Raw genomic sequence first — 16,382 nt, forward strand, 5'->3', positions numbered from 1 at the left:
AGGACTCCATGGACTGATTGCGGTTTCTGAGAAATTGCTCAGTTATACAACAGTGCATGGATATGTGGCAAACCCCATTCTCCAGCAACACCAATGGGGTACCTAATATTCGACTATATCAGCAGGGAGAACCTTATGAGCTCCACTCAGGAGAGGCCCCTTCTTCCCCCTCAAATTTGTAAAGACCCACTGAACATCACTGACGTAGTGTTGATGTAATGACAGTTGGGTTTTGTATTTTGTTGATTTAGTTCTTATGTCCTTCCCGTGCCAGATTTCCTAATGCTTATGTAATAAACTACATGGACAATATTTTAACAGTTTGCTTGAATGAGAGGGAACTTCAAAAACCTGTATAAAGACGTTATGACAAATTTGCCAGAAGCTGGATTACAATTAGCAACAGGAAAAAATCCAGGGGCCGGAGTGGTGATGCAAGTGACAGCTAACCTAAGATGGACCTCGTTTCGATCTCCCAGTGTCCCATATGGTCTCCCAAGTCAGAAGTGATTTCTGAGAGCATTGCCAGGAGTAACTCCTGAGCATCACCGGGTGTGGACGAAAAACAAAACAAAAAACAAATCCAGATGATGCCACCAAAAGTTTCAATATAGGGGCTGGAGAGATGGAGAGATAGCACAGGGGTAGGGTGTTTGACTTGCACATAGTCAACCCAGGACGAATGATGGTTCAAATCCTGGCATCCCATATGGTCCCCGTACCGGTCGGCAGTGATTTCTGAGAGCAGAGCACTGCTTGTGTGACCCAACCCCCCCCAAATCAATATACTATAAAGATTTAAAACACTCAATGATTTTCAAATATTGTTAAATATTGTTATTAATTGGGTCCATACTCTCTTGTTATCCCCAATTCAGAACTTACCTATTCCTTATCTTAAAAGGTATGCTGCCCTTTGCATCTGACCTACCTGAACTACTTACCCTAAAAACTTTTAAATACAAAGAGAAAGGGGGAGATCTTGTCCTACATTAAATATCCCAATAGCAGTCCTGCTCCAGCCATAAAAGGGGGTCTGGCCCTTTAAGAAAGACCTTAATTATGATTGGCTGGGCCTATAAAAAACCTGGGGGTTGAGACTTGGTGGCAGGTGGAAAAAGTTGAAGCAGCAATTTGACCAAACTGTGTTGTGTCTACTCCTAGCTTCAGCATTTCTCCCTGATTTGGACAGACCTTCATCTGTATCCTTTTGAACTATTTATCCCCTTTACATTATATACCTGTTTCTTTTACGTAGCCCTCAATCTGACCTCAATCTAGTCCCAAACTCAGTTCTCTGTCCCTGTTTTTCCCTCTCCTTTGGCACAAGCCCCTGGGCTCCTCTATTAAAAAAGGCTTCAGGAGCCGGAGAGATAGCATGGTGGTAAAGCGTTTGCCTTGCATGCAGAAGGTCGATGGTTAGAATACCTGCATCCCATATGGTCCCCCGTGCCTGCCAGGAGCGATTTCTGAGCATAGAGCCAGGAGTAACCCCTGAGCAACGCTGGGTGTGGCCCAAAAACCAAAAATAATAATAATAATAAAAAAATAAAAAGGCTTGAAATATTTTTCCAGTCTTGCCTGAAAGGCCCTCATGGACCCCGGAGATGTGGACCCATCTCTGGCAGCTTGACTCTCTGGCAACCTAGGTCATTCTTTTACCCCATACTCCATTCACAAAGGGTTTTTTTGTGGGTTTGTTTCTTTTTCTTTTTTTTTGGTTTTTGGTTTTTGGGTCACACCCGGCAGTACTCAGGGGTTACTCCTGGCTCTACACTCAGAAATCGCTCCTGGCAGGCTCGGGGGACCATATGGGACACCGGGATTCGAACCGCCAACCTTCTGATTGTGAGGCAAACGCCTTACCTCCATGCTATCTCTCCGGCCCCATGGGTTTGTTTCCTGGGCCACACCCAGAAGCGCTCAGGGGTTACTCTAGGCTCTGCACTCAGGAATCACTCCTGACAGGCTCAGGGGACCATAGGGGATGTTGGGGATCAAAACCAGGTAAGGGTGTGCAAGGCAAACACCCTACCATCTTTATTTTATTAATTAAAAAAAATGTTGGAGGTGGAATCTTCCCAGCACTACTCGAGAGGTCTGGGAGTGACTCCTGGCAAGATGTGAGTGGTGCTGCCTGGGCAAAGCAGTTCTGGGAAGAACCAGGGATCATCCTGAGGATGCCCAGGGAATATCCAGCGCCAGGATCACACCCTCGGCCTCTGCATATGAGTCATATGTTCCAGTTCCCTGAGCAAGTTCCCCTGCCCAATGGGATGGGGAAAGCATAGCTCCATGACCCTTAAACTCCAACACTTCTAGTGATGTCTGGCTGCTCCAGTCAGGTCTGTGTCAGCCCCCAAAAGAGTGCCCTCTCTCCATCGAGCAAGTGTATGGACACAACAGCCCTCAGTTGCTCCAATAAAGAGCATCATACCCTACTCCCGCCTCTCTGTGGCATGTGTGCCAAGGGCTGGCAGAAACCCCAGTGAACCCAACCTCAGGCAAATACACAAGCACAATCTGTGGTGACCCCATCAAACCCCACAGCATGGGTCATTTGTCTTGCATGCATCTAAGCCAGGTTTGATCCACAGCATCCCATAAGATTTCCCCCCCCAGGCACCACCAGGAGTGATCCCTGAGTATAGAGCAACAGTAACCCCTGAGCACTAGTATGGTTCAAAAACAAATTAATAAAAGGACCAAAAAAGAGAATCAGGGTTTGAGGCGCGCGCGCGCACACACACACGCACACACGCACACACGCGCGCACACACACACACACACACACACACACACAGAGTGTGGAAGCTGATGGATATGAGCTGAAACTGAATCCCCCAAGGAAGGAGAACATGTCATGTTTATCCCCATTAACCTGAGATAAGTGAATAAAATGCAAAGCAACTGAATTCCTCTGTCTTTCCTTAAACTCCTCCCATAGAATAAAATTCTCTGGTAAAAAACTGAAGCCAAGAACCAAATAAGTTCACCAGTAGGCTCAGTCTGACCTAGAATAAAATCAGTCCAAGATCATGAATTAAAAATTCTTGGGGGGGGGGGGGAGTAATTTAGACCACACTTGCTCAAGGGTTACTCCTTGCTTTGAGCTCAGGAATTACTTCTGGGAAGCTGGAGCGGTGATGCAGTGGCAAGGTGTTTGCCTTGCAGGCAGCTGACCTAAGATGGACCATGGTTTGATCCCCCGGCGTCCCATATGGTCCCCAAGCCAGGAGTGATTTCTGAGTGCATAGCCAGGAGTAAATCCTGAGCATCACTGGGTGTGACCCCTCCCCACACAAAAAAGAAGGAATTACTTCCAGTGTGCTGTATACAAGGTAGATGCTTATCCGTTATCCTATTGCTTTGGCCCTGAACTAGAAATTCTCTAAGCAGAAACTGGTTGCCTTTCCCATATCACTTGTATCTCTCCCTTCAAATAGCATAAGATTAAAATCAATGACTCTCTCAAAACACTCTTAATTTTACTATAAATTCTCCCTCGAGCCAGATTATTTCCCTTCTTCCTGCCCTTCGTCCTTCCAGACCCTTCCAATGCCTTCAAGTTGACCTGATGCAGCAAATCCCTCACAGGAACTCTGCAAATGAGAGAAAAGTGAGACCTGAACAAGGCTGGAAAACAATGATTACCCTTCCTGGACTCCTGTCACAGCAACTGCAGATTTTCCACAGCTGAGAAGAGTGTTAGACAGGGCAAGAGAGGCTGAAAAAAAAGAGGCTTCCATTTTTCTGGTTACTCCTCTGAGGACCACTCTCCCAGAAGGAAGACAGTTCAGAACCCAGAAACAAGAAAAGAATCACAACAATCAGCACTGCAGCTGAGGTAAAAGTAGGACAATCTCTCCATTTTCAAAACATTTCTAAGTGTATGCAGGCTCCTTTCCAAGTAAACAAAGCTTTATTTATTTATTTATTTATTTATTTATTTTGCCATACCCAGTGACGCTCAGGGGTTACTCCTGGCTATGAGCTCAGAAATCATTCCTGGTTCGGGGAACCATATGGAACACCGGGCATCAAACCCAAGTCCGTCCTGGGTAGCTACGTGCAAGGCAAAAGGTCCACCACTGTGCTATCACTCAGGACCCTTGAACAAAGCTTCTAATTTAGCTCTGATTAAGTTACCGGAGAGAAAAATCTTTCTAGTCCCTGAACCAAATGGAAAGATCTTGGGACAATGCCTGGGCTGTGAACCCCTAATTCTCCAATAAATGTCTCCCCAAGATAAAAAGAGGGCCCAGGGAGCTAGCTCAATGGACCAAGAGCATGATGGACAGACAAACAGAAGGCCCAGTGCTGGTCTCCCATGCAATCCTCCAGCACCAGAGGAAGGGATGCTCAAGCTAAAAGCTAGGAGGGGCAACCAAGTACTTCCAGGTGTAATACAATAAAACAAGAGGGAAGGGGCTGGAACAACAACACAATGGAGAGGCCATCTGCTTACACAAGGCTGACGTGGGCGTCCCATAAAGTCCCGAGCCTTCCAGGAGTAAATTCTAAACGCAGAGCCAGCAGTAACCCTTGAGTGCTACTGTGTGTGAGTCCAAAACACATAAGCAAAGAAAAAAACGAATGTAAGTAAATCCCACGAATTGTGAGATCACCCCACACGAATATTTTTATCCCAGGCAAACAGGTCTGAAGAAGCAGAGTATCCACGAAAGAATAATAAACCAGGCTAGTCAGGAGACTATCATGGAGTTAGTGGTTTTTGCCTCCTCTCTTGAATGCAACCAAGCCAGACTCCTCTTTCTTTATTAACCCCATTACCCATCCACAATGAGGGGGAAGGCCAAGTGATCCAGGAGGGCATTTACATATCAAAGGATAAATTTTAAGGAGAGAGGAAGATGGGGGCTGCCTTTGTTTTGGATTAATAGCTGGATGTCATCTTACATTTCCAACTTTTATGTTTAAAACAAAACCAAAAAAAAAAAAAAAAACAGCTACAAGTTTTGTTCTACTCTTCTCCTCCAGAGGCAGCAACTCCAGATCAGAACTTATAAAAAGTGGTTATTTTCGGGGGAGGGGCAAAAAAGTGGTTATTTTGCAATAGGCAGTAAAAGTTGGCTATAAAAAAGTCAAAGGTTGGGGCCGGGCGGTGGCGCTGGAGGTAAGGTGCCTGCCTTGCCTGCGCTAACCTAGGACGGACCGCGGTTCGATCCCCCGGCGTCCCATATGGTCCCCCAAGAAGCCAGGAGCAACTTCTGAGCGCATAGCCAGGAGTAACCCCTGAGCCTCACAGGGTGTGGCCCAAAAACCAAAAAAAAAAAAAAAAAAAAAAAAAGTCAAAGGTTAGATTATGAATACAATACTCTCAAAACAATTAGCTTTTGTCTTACACATATCACAAACTTGAAAAACATTCTTATGGGACCGGAACCATGGCACAAGCAGTAGGGCATCTGCCTTGCCGCGCTAACCTATGGGGTGAATTGTAAAATAAAACCTACACATTGTGAGATCACCCCACATGCTGTGTTTCTAACCCTGGCGATGGATCTGAAGAAGCAGGGTAGCTTCGAAGAATTAATAAGCCAAGCCAGTCAGGAAAGAATCTAGGAGTCAGTCTGCAATCTTGTCTGATGGTCTCTCTTTGAACACCCAGCCAGAGATGCCTCTTTACTAAACCCATATCCATTCACCAGCATGGGGAAGGTGAGAGAGACAAAAGTATCTATCCAGGTGGGCTTTTACATATCAAAGGAGAGATTTAACAGAAAGAAGAAGATGGGGGAATGCCTTTGTTTTGGATTAATAGCTAGGAGTCATCTTACAAAAGAGGAAAGGATAGAGAAGGGAAAAAATGAAAAAGGCCCAGGACATTAAATTTTTTGACTTACTGATATTAACTAACAGGCCGATACTAACATGGTCACTTAATTGTAAATTCTTTTTTTGTTTTGTTTTGTTTTGTTTGGGGTCACACCCGGTAGCGCTCAGGGGTCACTCCTGGTTGTATGCTCAGAAATCGCTTCTGGCAGGCTCAGGGGACCATATGGGATGCCAGGATTTGAACCACCTCCTTCTGCGTCTAAGGCAAATGCCTTACCCTGTGCTATCTCTGCGACCCCTAATTGTAAATTCTTAGCAGCTTATTTATAAAGCATTTGATCTGAGCCAACTCAACACAGACTCAGAAGTCTGCTTCTCAAAGGATAAATCACTGATCTCCTGGGCAAAGAAAACAAACTAAGGGTATTTTTGATTGGGGTCTTGAATAAACCCAACAAAATAACTTTCCTCTGGTACCATAGGCCCTGTTTAGAGAAAGCTGGAAACCAGTAGGCCTGCTGTGGTATGGTCCCGAGATAGCTAGCTGAGGAGCTGAGGCCAAATCTCAAAGAGATAGCTTCCCTAAAAAAAATTGTGATTTATCTCAAGCTTAGCTTATTGACAGTAAACATTTGTTTGGCCAAAATATGGATCTCCCTTCTGCTGTGCTAAGTCTGTATATATTTGAGCATTTACCTCTTTACCTGGCAAACTTAGCATCGAGAAACATATTGAAGCTGAAATAACTGACGGTTATTTAGTTAGTTCAATAACAGTTATTAATAGAATGTCCTGTGCCTTATTGCTCTGCTAGCTGCCCTATACTCTCAGATGAAAGGAATGTTTGTTTTGGAACATATCTGATGCATAAGGGACTTCTAGTGACTTGCTAATCTTTTACCTCGAAAATAACATCCGAGGTTAGGCCTGGGAGTAATAATGGATTGTTAATTAATTAATTAATTAATTAATTGGTTTTTGGGCCACACCTGGTGGCACTCAGCCAGGGTTACTCCTGGCTCTGTGCTCAGGAATCGCTCCTTGCAAGCTCAGGGGACCACATAGGATGCCAGGAATCAAACCCAGGTCTGTCCTGGGTAGGCTGCATGCAAGGCAAATGCCCTAAGACTGTGCTATCACTCCGGCCCCCAATTTGCCCTTTTAATTAAGCTTGTCTTTTCAGTCAGACTTTGTCCCTTAAAATTTATCTTTTTAGGGGCTGGAAAAATAGCATGGAGGTAGGGCATTTGCCTTGCATGCAGAAGGATGGTGGTTCAAATCCCAGCATCCCATATGGTCTCTCCAGCCTGCCAGGAGCGATTTCTGAGTGTAGAGCCAGAAGAAACGCCTGAGTGCTGCTGGGTGTGACCCAAAAACCAAAAAAAAAAATTTTTTTTTCCCTTTTAGTCAGATTTTAGAAGACACTTAGGAAATTTGGTTATTTGTTGAAGCACTAAAGTAAAAGCCTATACAATCTCTCTATTGTAAAGAAGCTTGTAGATTAAGTAGAATGTACTGACAGTTATCTAAACGTTTGTTAACAAGAAAGTGTATTTTTAACTCTGCAGAAAAACAGATGTGAATTTTTTACATACCACAAAAAATTATGACTTGCAAAAATCTTGCTTAACTATCCTACTGTAATCTTCAATATATCTGATTCAGATGCACACTTCTGAGTATGGTCTGTTTTCTTATCACAGAATCTGTGCACCCACTATCCTGAAGGAGGACCCCACAACCCTCTTAGCGTCTGGGCCAACAGGACACTCTGGGTTGGAGTGATAGCACAGCTGGGAGGCGCTTTGCCTTGTACTCGTTTGATCTGGGTTCAGTCCACAGCATCCCATAGGGTCCTCTGAGCCCATGAGGAATGATTCCTGAATGAAGAGCCAGGAGTAACCCCAGAGCACCAAGGTTTGGCCCCCAAACAAACAATTTTCCTCTAACCCTATTAAAAAAACAATATAAGGCATTGAAGACATCACATCATATTTGTTTCCAACCCCCTTTCCTTCCCAAACCAAATCTGAGAAGGATCCTGAAGAGGGAACTGATCTGATCCCCCAATAAATAAAGGCCTCTCACTGTGTGTGTGTGTGGGGGGGGGGGGAACGTGCAAAGGGGTGGGGTGGAGGAAATTCTCTATTTGCTACTTTCCCAGTCTGGCCTGGCCACTTGTGGCCTTCAGCAGTCAAGTGCTACCCTGGAATGTGGACATGAGTGAGATACCCCAGAAGGTTTCCAGAAGTCGGAGACAGGAAATACCACTCCCCTTCCTTCCCACTCAACACATTTCCCATAAATGCCTACAATCCTTTTCCTAAATGTTTCCATGCCCTAAATGTGAATCATTAAGCGCCTGACTCAAGTACTTTTTGTTCCTGAATTTAATAAAACTTCTCTACTTCCAGTTCCACCAGGAGTTTAAGATCCATCCAAAGCCAGGACAGTCACATTAATTCATGTACCTGACCATGGGCCAATGATAACCATACTTCATTTGGGAAATAAAAATGAAAAGTGAGGAGAGAATATACCAGACCTTAAGCGGGTGAAAGATTCCCTTGCAGAAGGTACTTGTATCAGGGGCCATAGGCTCAGATCGCTAAGACTGTAGTTAAGTTATCAATCTCTTTCCATCTTGAGAAAATAGCCATTTCTGCAAGTTCAAGACAATTGTGTCTGCAGCAGATTTTGCTGTGCAAAGCGTCTTATCATTACCCTGGTCACAAGAGGCTACCCTCATCCCAGCATGGCCTGATTGGGGCCCTCTGTTGAACTTGCCAAAACTTCTGTGCCTTGTTGTGCCCTGGGCTGGGATCCTGCCATTTATTGTGCAAGTGACTCAACGGACGCCCAGGCCAACCTGCTAACTGTCAGGCAACCGTTGAGAAGGGTAAACTAAGGAAGCCAGGGACTGCCAGCAGAGCAGGCAAAAAGGGAGTGGTTTGTTTTGTTGTGGGGCCACACCTGGTGTGCTTAACCCTGGATCTGAACTCAAGAAAATCACTAGTAGTGGTGGGAGATTAAGGGGGTTCATATGAGGAACCAGGTATCAAACCTCATGCCAAGTTAGGGCCCTCCTCCAAAACTGCTCCAGTCCCCAAAAGGGAAGTTGAAGGCAAAGAAAAACACTGTGGCCTCCGTCAGCTTCCTCAAGACTGCCCTGTCTCCTCCTCCCTCTGGACACATGCCCAGGCAGGGGCCAACCTTTGCACTCCCTTTTCCCTGAACAAGTTGCTTCACCTCTACCCGAGTGTCGCTCCTTGTCAACAGTCTGGGATTGCATTTTGACAAGCAAGGAACCTTCCCCACGCCAACAAACACACACAAACACATCACCGCTGGGGCACCCACCAAACTCCAGGGCTCAGGCTGCCAACACGCCCACCAACCTTTCCCCTTAGCTATTTATTACTTGAGCAGGATTTGTTCACTCATCTGGCACCTCAGTCTGGGCAGTCGGTGGCCCAATAAAGGCTGTCAAAAGCAGGGGAGCATAAAGCGAGGCTTCCCAGCTCCGCACTCCAGCCTCCTCTTAGGTGATCTGAGCAGCAAAACAAGCCCTCCCGGAAACCGAGGGGCAAATTATCATCCCCCTCCACAACTTCCTTTTTAGTATTAAAAAATAAAATGGCCTGGGGATCAGTCCCCAAGGCATTTTGAAAGCATTAGCACTCCAATCTGAGCACTGCACTCGAAAGGCCCACCACAAACATCCTCTACAAAAAAGGCAGAGCCAACTGAGGCCGTAGAGATAGCATGAAAGTAGCAGTGATCCTCAAACTATGGCCTGCGGGCCACATACTGTATTTGTATCTGTTTTGTTCCTTCATTGCAAAATAAGATAGATGCAGTGTGCATAAGAATTCGTTCATAAGTTTTGTTTTTCCTATAATCAGACCCTCCAATGGTCTGAGGGACAGTGAACTGGCCCCCTGTTTAAAAAGTTTGAGGACCCCTGATAGAGGGTTTGCCTTGCATGCAGAAGGACAGTGGTTTGAATCCCGGCATCCCTTATGGTCCCCCGAAAGAGCCAGCTAGGAGAGATTTCTGAGCATAGAGCCAGGAGTAACCGCTGAGCGCAGCCGGGTGTGACCCAAAAAACCAAACAAACAAAAGAAAGTTACAGTAACTCTGGACCTTGAATTGAAAGACACCACATTATAGCCACCAGAATCAAGTCACTGAATGCCACTGACATTCTAGAATGAGAGGACAATCTAGATAGAGCCAGGAGGAACCCCTGAGCGCTGCCGGGAGTGACCCAAACCCCACCCCACCCCCCAAAAAAAGCAGAGCCAACAGGAGGGTGGGCAAAAACCCCGGTGTGCAAACGAATCACGGCGGGGCGGGAGGCGAGATCTTGGGGGGCGCGTGATGGGGGGTGGTGGTGGTGTAGGAAACTGGATGGAAGGAATCTGAGCTGTCAAAGGCAATCAGGCGCTCTGCAACCCCCAGCTCCAGGCCCCCCCAGGTTGCAAGGGTGCAGGCAGCCAGCCACGTTCAAGGGGTGTGTGTGTGTGTGTGTGTGTGTGTGTGTGCACGCGCCCAAGCGTGCAAGAGGCCTTGCAAAAGCCCGGCTGGGGGCCCCCGAGTGCAGAGTCCCCCCACCCCAGCCACTCACCTCCCGGCGTGGTGGAGAAGAGGGTCCCCCCGGGCGTGGTGCAATAGTCGTGAGGTAGCTGCGCGGCGTCGCTGATGGGCACGGTGCGGGTGGGGATGGCGCGGCTCTGGCTGGGCTGGTGGCCGCTGCCGGCGGACGAGGACATGGCTCTGGGCTTTGTCCGGCGGGCGGCGAAGCAGGCGGCGGCGTCGGCGGCTTTGGGCCCGGGAGGCTCCGCGCACACGCTTTTGCTCCTGCTTCCTGGTCCCGGTCCCGCTCCGCTCCCGCCGCCGCCGCCGCCGCCGCCGCCTCCGCCCGCAGATCCCGCAGCAGCAGGAGAAGCAGCAGCAGCAGCAGCAGCAGGAGCAGCAGCAGCAGGAGCGGCCCCGGCGATCGACCGGAAGCGGGCCAAGGCGGGAGCCGGAGGGAGCGCGGCCCGGAAGTGCCGTGTATGGGCGTGGGCACCCAGAAAGGGGCGTGGTTATCCGCGCGTGGGCGTGGTCTTCTGCGGGGGCGTGGTCGGGCCTCCCTGCCCCGGACCACGTGTTCGCGGGCTGGCCCCAGACTTCCTGAAACAGTTGTGTTATGATCAGTTATGTCAACTATGGGATGCATGTTCATCAAGAAATAAAAAATAGGGCCCGGAAAGATAGCACAGCGGCGTTTGCCTTGCAAGCAGCCGATCCAGGACCAAAGGTGGTTGGTTCGAATCCCGGTGTCCCATATGGTCCCCCGTGCCTGCCAGGAGCTATTATAAAAAAAGAAAAGAAAAGAAAAGAAAAAGAAAAGAAAGACTACTGTGACATATATATATTTTGGTTTTTGGTTTTTGGGTCACATCTGGCAGCTCTCAGGGGTTACTCCTGCTTCTATGCTCAGAAATCGCTCCTGGCAGACTCGGGGGACAATATGGGATGCTGGGATTCGAACCATCGTCCTTCTGCATGCAAGGCAAACACCCTACCTCCATGCTATCTCTCTGGCCCCAAATGATTTATATTCTTTTTTTTTTTTTTTTTTTTTTTGTGGTTTTTGGGTCACACCCGGCAGTGCTCAGGGGTTACTCCTGGCTTCATGCTCAGAAATTGCTCCTGGCAGGCACGGGGGACCATATGGGACGCCGGGATTCGAACCGATGACCTTCTGCATGAAAGGCAAACGCCTTACCTCCATGCTATCTCTCCGGCCCCGTGATTTATATTCTTTTTTTGTTTTGTTTTGTTTTGTTTTAGGGTCGCACCCGGCAGTGCTCAGGGGTTACTCCTGGCTCCATGCTCAGAAATTGCTCCTGGCAGGCACGGGGGACCATATGGGATGCCGGGATTCGAACCGATGAACTTCTGCATGAAAGGCAAACGCCTTACCTCCATGCTATCTCTCCAGTCCCGATTTATATTCTTAATAAAGATTTCAATGTTAAAAAAAAAAAAAAGACTGGGGCCGGGAAGGTGGTGCTAGAGGTAAGGTATCTGCTACCGTAGGACAGACCACGGTTCGATCCCCCAGCCTCCCATATGATCCCCCCAAGCCAGGAGCGATTTCTGAGCGTAGAGCCAGGAGTAACCCCTGAGCGTCAAACAGTGTGGCCCCAAAACCAAAAAAAAAAGACTTACTACTCAAGTGGTCCCTCCTGTGAAGGGGCAGTTGGATCCTTCCAGAATGATGAACTCAGGAGCAAGAACAAGGAACCAACTATTGGGGTTGGGTTACCTAGCTCAAAGGACTGAAAACATGTGAGGTTCAGTGTTTGGTCCCTGGGCTTATATGTCTCTTCTGAGCACTGCCTTGGTGGCCCTTGTACTGCTGGGCCCTTGTCATGCCCACTGAACCTTTCCTCCTAGACTGACTGAATATTGGGAGTGAAAAAAAAAAAAAAAAAAAAAAAAGAAGTTGGGCCGGAGAGATAGCATGGAGATAGGGCGTTTACCTTGCATGCAGAAGGATGGTGGTTTGAATCCCAACATCCCTTATGGTCCCCCAAGCGTGCCAGGAGCAACTTCTGAGCATAGAGCCAGGAGTAACCCCTGAGCGCTGCCGGGTGTAACCCAAAAACAAAAAAAGAAAGAAAGAAAAAGATGTTACAGTAACTCTGGACCTAGAATTGTAAGATACCACATTATAGTCACCAGAATCAAGTCATTGAGTGCCACTGACATTCTGTGTGAGGGGAATCTAGGTCCCACTCTTTGAAGGAAGGTTTCATAGAGAATTTTTTTTATTTTGGGTTTTTTGGGCCACACCCAGCGGTATTCAGGGGTTATTCCTGGCTGTCTGCTCAGAAATAGCTCCTGACAGGCACAGGGGACCATATGGGACACCAGGATTCGAACCAACCACCTTTGGTCCTGGATCGGCTGCTTGCAAGGCAAACACCGCTGTGCTATCTCTCCAGGCCTGAGAATTTATGAAAATAAATATGATAACATGATGGTAGGGCGTTTGTCTTGCATGCAGAAGGATGGTGGTTCCAATTCCGGCATCCCATATGGTTCCCCGAACCTGCCAGGAGCAATTTCTGAGCATAGATACAGGAGTAGTAACCCCTGAGTACTGCCAGGTGTGACCCCAAAACCAAAAACAAAAAAAAAAATTACATACTCAATCTCTGGCCCTGCATAGGTTCTCCCAAGCATTGCCAGGATTGACCACTGAGCACAGAGTCAGAAGTAGTGCCCTGAGCACTACTGGTATGGCTCCTCCAAAAATTTAAAATGAATTAATAATGTCATCCACAATACTATGAGTCAGGAAGCCTCAGTATTTCAGAGAAGCCATTTAAGGTGCTCCTTGCTCATTTGTTCACATCAGGTTGACCCAAATAAATCACATGAGAATGATCTGAATCAATGTGTGTGTGTGTGTGTGTGTGTGTGTGTGTGTGTGTGTGTGTGTGTGTGTGTGTGAGACAAGTCTAAGGCCAGAAGTCAGAGTTCATTGGGAGCCACTGACAAAACCATCTTCCAAAGTGCATTAGACTTTTTTGTTTGTTTGTTTTTTGGTTTACACTGGCAGCACTCATGGGTTACTCCTGGCTCTGTGCTCAAAAATCACTCTTGGCAGGCTTGGGGGAATGCTGGGAATCTAACCATAGTCCATCCTGGCCATGTGCAAGGCAAATGCCCTACCGCTGCGCTGTCACTTGGGCCCCTGCCATAGACTTTTTGTTTTGTTTTATTTGGGGGCCACATACGGCAGTGCTTAGGGGTTATTGGTTCTGAACTCAGAAATCACTCCTGGTTGTGCTCTGGGGACCATATAGACTGCTGGGTATCGAAATGGGGTCTACTGTGTGCAAGGCAAATACCCTCTTTGCTGTCCTATCACCCTGGCCTCATTGCAATACACTTTTTTGGGGTAAACTTTATTGATTGATTAATCGATTAAGTGGCTGTTGGGTCACACCAAGCGGTGCTCAGGGGTTACTCTTGGCTCTGCACTCAGAAATTATCCCTGACAGGCTGAGGGACCATATGGGATGCCGGGAATTGAACCAGGTCCCTTTGGGGTCGACTGCAAGCAAGACAAATGCCCTACAGCTGTGCTATCTCTCTGGCCCCAATGCAATAGACTTTGATCTCTCTGGAACCTTGTTCATTTTGAAGTAGTATTCTTTTTGTTGTTGTTGTTTTTGGGTCACACCTGGTGGCGCTCAGGGGTCACTCCTGGCTCTACACTCAGAAGCCACTCCTGGCAGGCTCGGAGGACCATACGGGATGCTGGGATTCGAACCACCATCCGTCCTGCATTGGCTGCACTCAAGGCAAAGGCCTTACCACTGTACTATAGCTCTGGCCTCCTGAAGTAGTTTTCTGAGCCTTGTGTTGTCTCTCTGTTCTGCGGGCTTATTTTTTCTACCTCTTGCCGACTAGTTTTTCACGCAGAGATGCTTTCCTCACCTGCCTGATGGTATTTCACTTTGCATTCATAGTTAACTGTTTAAGAGGGTCTGGGCCAGGAACCGCCCTCACAGTACTCTGTAGTGTGGACGTAGAGCCTGGGAAAGAGCATGGGCCAGAGTTAGGGGATGGAGAAAGAAATCACTTTTGTCCCAGCTGTGGCCACACTTTTGGCCATCCATGGTCCAGTACAGGGAGGTACAGACAAACTCTTAGCTTCGGATCTGACAGAGCCTGTAAGAACCAGGCCTGTAAACTTGGAACAGTGTGGCCATCTTAATTCTGAGTGCAGGTCTTAGGCATCTGTCTGATGGGATCTCAAGCACAACAGGAGGTCTTGCTGCCTGCCAAGGACTGTGAGAAATGCCCATCTCTCAATTTCCTCCCTCTGCAGTGCACAAAAGACACAAGCACTAGTGCCACATGGTCATCAATTACATGCCAGTCACAAAAATAAGAAAATTTGCCCAGTTCATAGCACAGTCAGATTCATGCCCACATCCCTTTTCTTTTTCTTTTCCTGCCTTTCTTCTCTCTCTCTCTCTCTCTCTCTCTCTCTCTCTCTCTCTCTCTCTCTCTCTCTCTCTCTCTCTCTCTCTCTCTCTCTCTCGCCCCCCCACCCAGCTCTTACTCTAACTTAAACACTGAGTCACATTCCTGGCCCCAATCACCCCTTCATTTTCTTCTTTCTTTTTCTTTCTTTCCTTTCTTTCTTTCTTTCCTTTCTTTCTTTCTTTCTTTCTTTCTTTCTTTCTTTCTTTCTTTCTTTCTTTCTTTCTTTCTTTCTTTCTTTCTTTCTTTCTTTTTCTTTCACTTTCTTTCTATCTTTCTTCCTTCCTTCCTTCCTTCCTTCCTTCCTTCCTTCCTTCCTTCCTTCCTTCCTTCCTTCCTTCCTTCCTTCCTTCCTTCCTTCCTTTTTTTCTTTCTTTCTTCTTTCGATTTTTGGGTCACACCCAGCAGTGTTCAGGAGTTACTCCTGGTAGGCTCAGGGGACCATATATGATGCCAGGGATAGAACCCGGGTCAGCCACATACAAGGCAAATGCCCTTCCCCATTGTGCTATCACAGAGGTCTTTCTTCCTTTATTTCCTTTCCTGCCTTTTAGTGTTTAGGAGTTGACCCTTTGCCTTTGCTCAGCAAACTTTCTCTGTCACAGCAAACCCACTATGCTCACCAGATGCCTCTGAGATTTTTGTCTTTCCCAAAGACAAAGGGACACTGGTGAGTACCCTCCATAATGAACCCACCCAGATGTGTATCATCCTAAAGAGACCTGCCCTTTCCTTTGGAGGCTGCTTTTCCACTTTGCTAAGCACTTTTGGGCTATTAAGGGCCTGCCCTGCAAGCAGTAGGCTGCAAATTACTCTAATTTCACAGATAAGGAAACAGGGACTCCTAGGGGAGCTGGTCAGACTGCAGAGCTCAGGGGAAGCTGGGACCAGTGCTCAGGCTTTCAGCTGCTCTTTCTCTGGGCCTGGGTCTACAAGGTGGCCCCAGGCACTCTTCTTTAGCTTTCAGTCCAACTCCCATAGGGATGAGCCACATCCATTTTCAGAGTTCTAGCAACATCATAGACAGAAAGTGTTTTCAAAGCCGATAACCATCAAAGATACCTACTTCGGGCAGTCAGGCTGAGTTAGGATTTCCTAGGCTTTCTGGCAACCTTATCACTAAATGCTGCTCTACAAGGAGGGTGTTATTATGAAGATTCACAGAGAAGCAGCATCGGAGAAATGAACATGCCCTAGGTCACCTGTGGTCATTCTAGAACTTTCTCTGGCCTCCCACAGTAGTTGAGAACACGCATGCAGAGGCATGCCTGGCTCCAACGCTGGCTGTTCTGCCAGTTTGGGGTGCCTGGGCATGAGCTTTGAACCTGTTCCCTCAGCTGAAAAGGAGAAGGCCTGCATTGACAGAGGGTTTTGTGGGAATAAAGGTAAGTCATCTAGCAGGACAAGAACTAGCACTAGTGAAGCTGGAGAGATAGTGCAGGGGAATAAGGCCAGGTCCACCCCTGGCATTCCATATGGTCTCCCGAGCCCGCCAGAAAGGACTTCTGAGCATAAAACCAGGAGGA

General features: G+C 47.4%; 1 protein-coding gene across 1 annotated transcript in view; it reads right to left on the minus strand.

Annotated features, from left to right (window-relative positions):
* Nucleotides 1–16,382, minus strand: part of EIF4EBP2 (eukaryotic translation initiation factor 4E binding protein 2) — a 445,368-nt gene that overhangs the window by 9,486 nt on the left and 419,500 nt on the right. Inside the window, exon 2 of the mRNA XM_049789246.1 lies at nt 10,430–10,582. Coding sequence (XP_049645203.1) covers nt 10,430–10,574 — 145 coding nt within the window. The 5' untranslated portion in view covers nt 10,575–10,582. The remainder of the gene's footprint in view (nt 1–10,429; nt 10,583–16,382) is intronic.

Source organism: Suncus etruscus, chromosome 15, assembly GCF_024139225.1.
Source record: "Suncus etruscus isolate mSunEtr1 chromosome 15, mSunEtr1.pri.cur, whole genome shotgun sequence".
NCBI lineage: Eukaryota > Metazoa > Chordata > Mammalia > Eulipotyphla > Soricidae > Suncus > Suncus etruscus.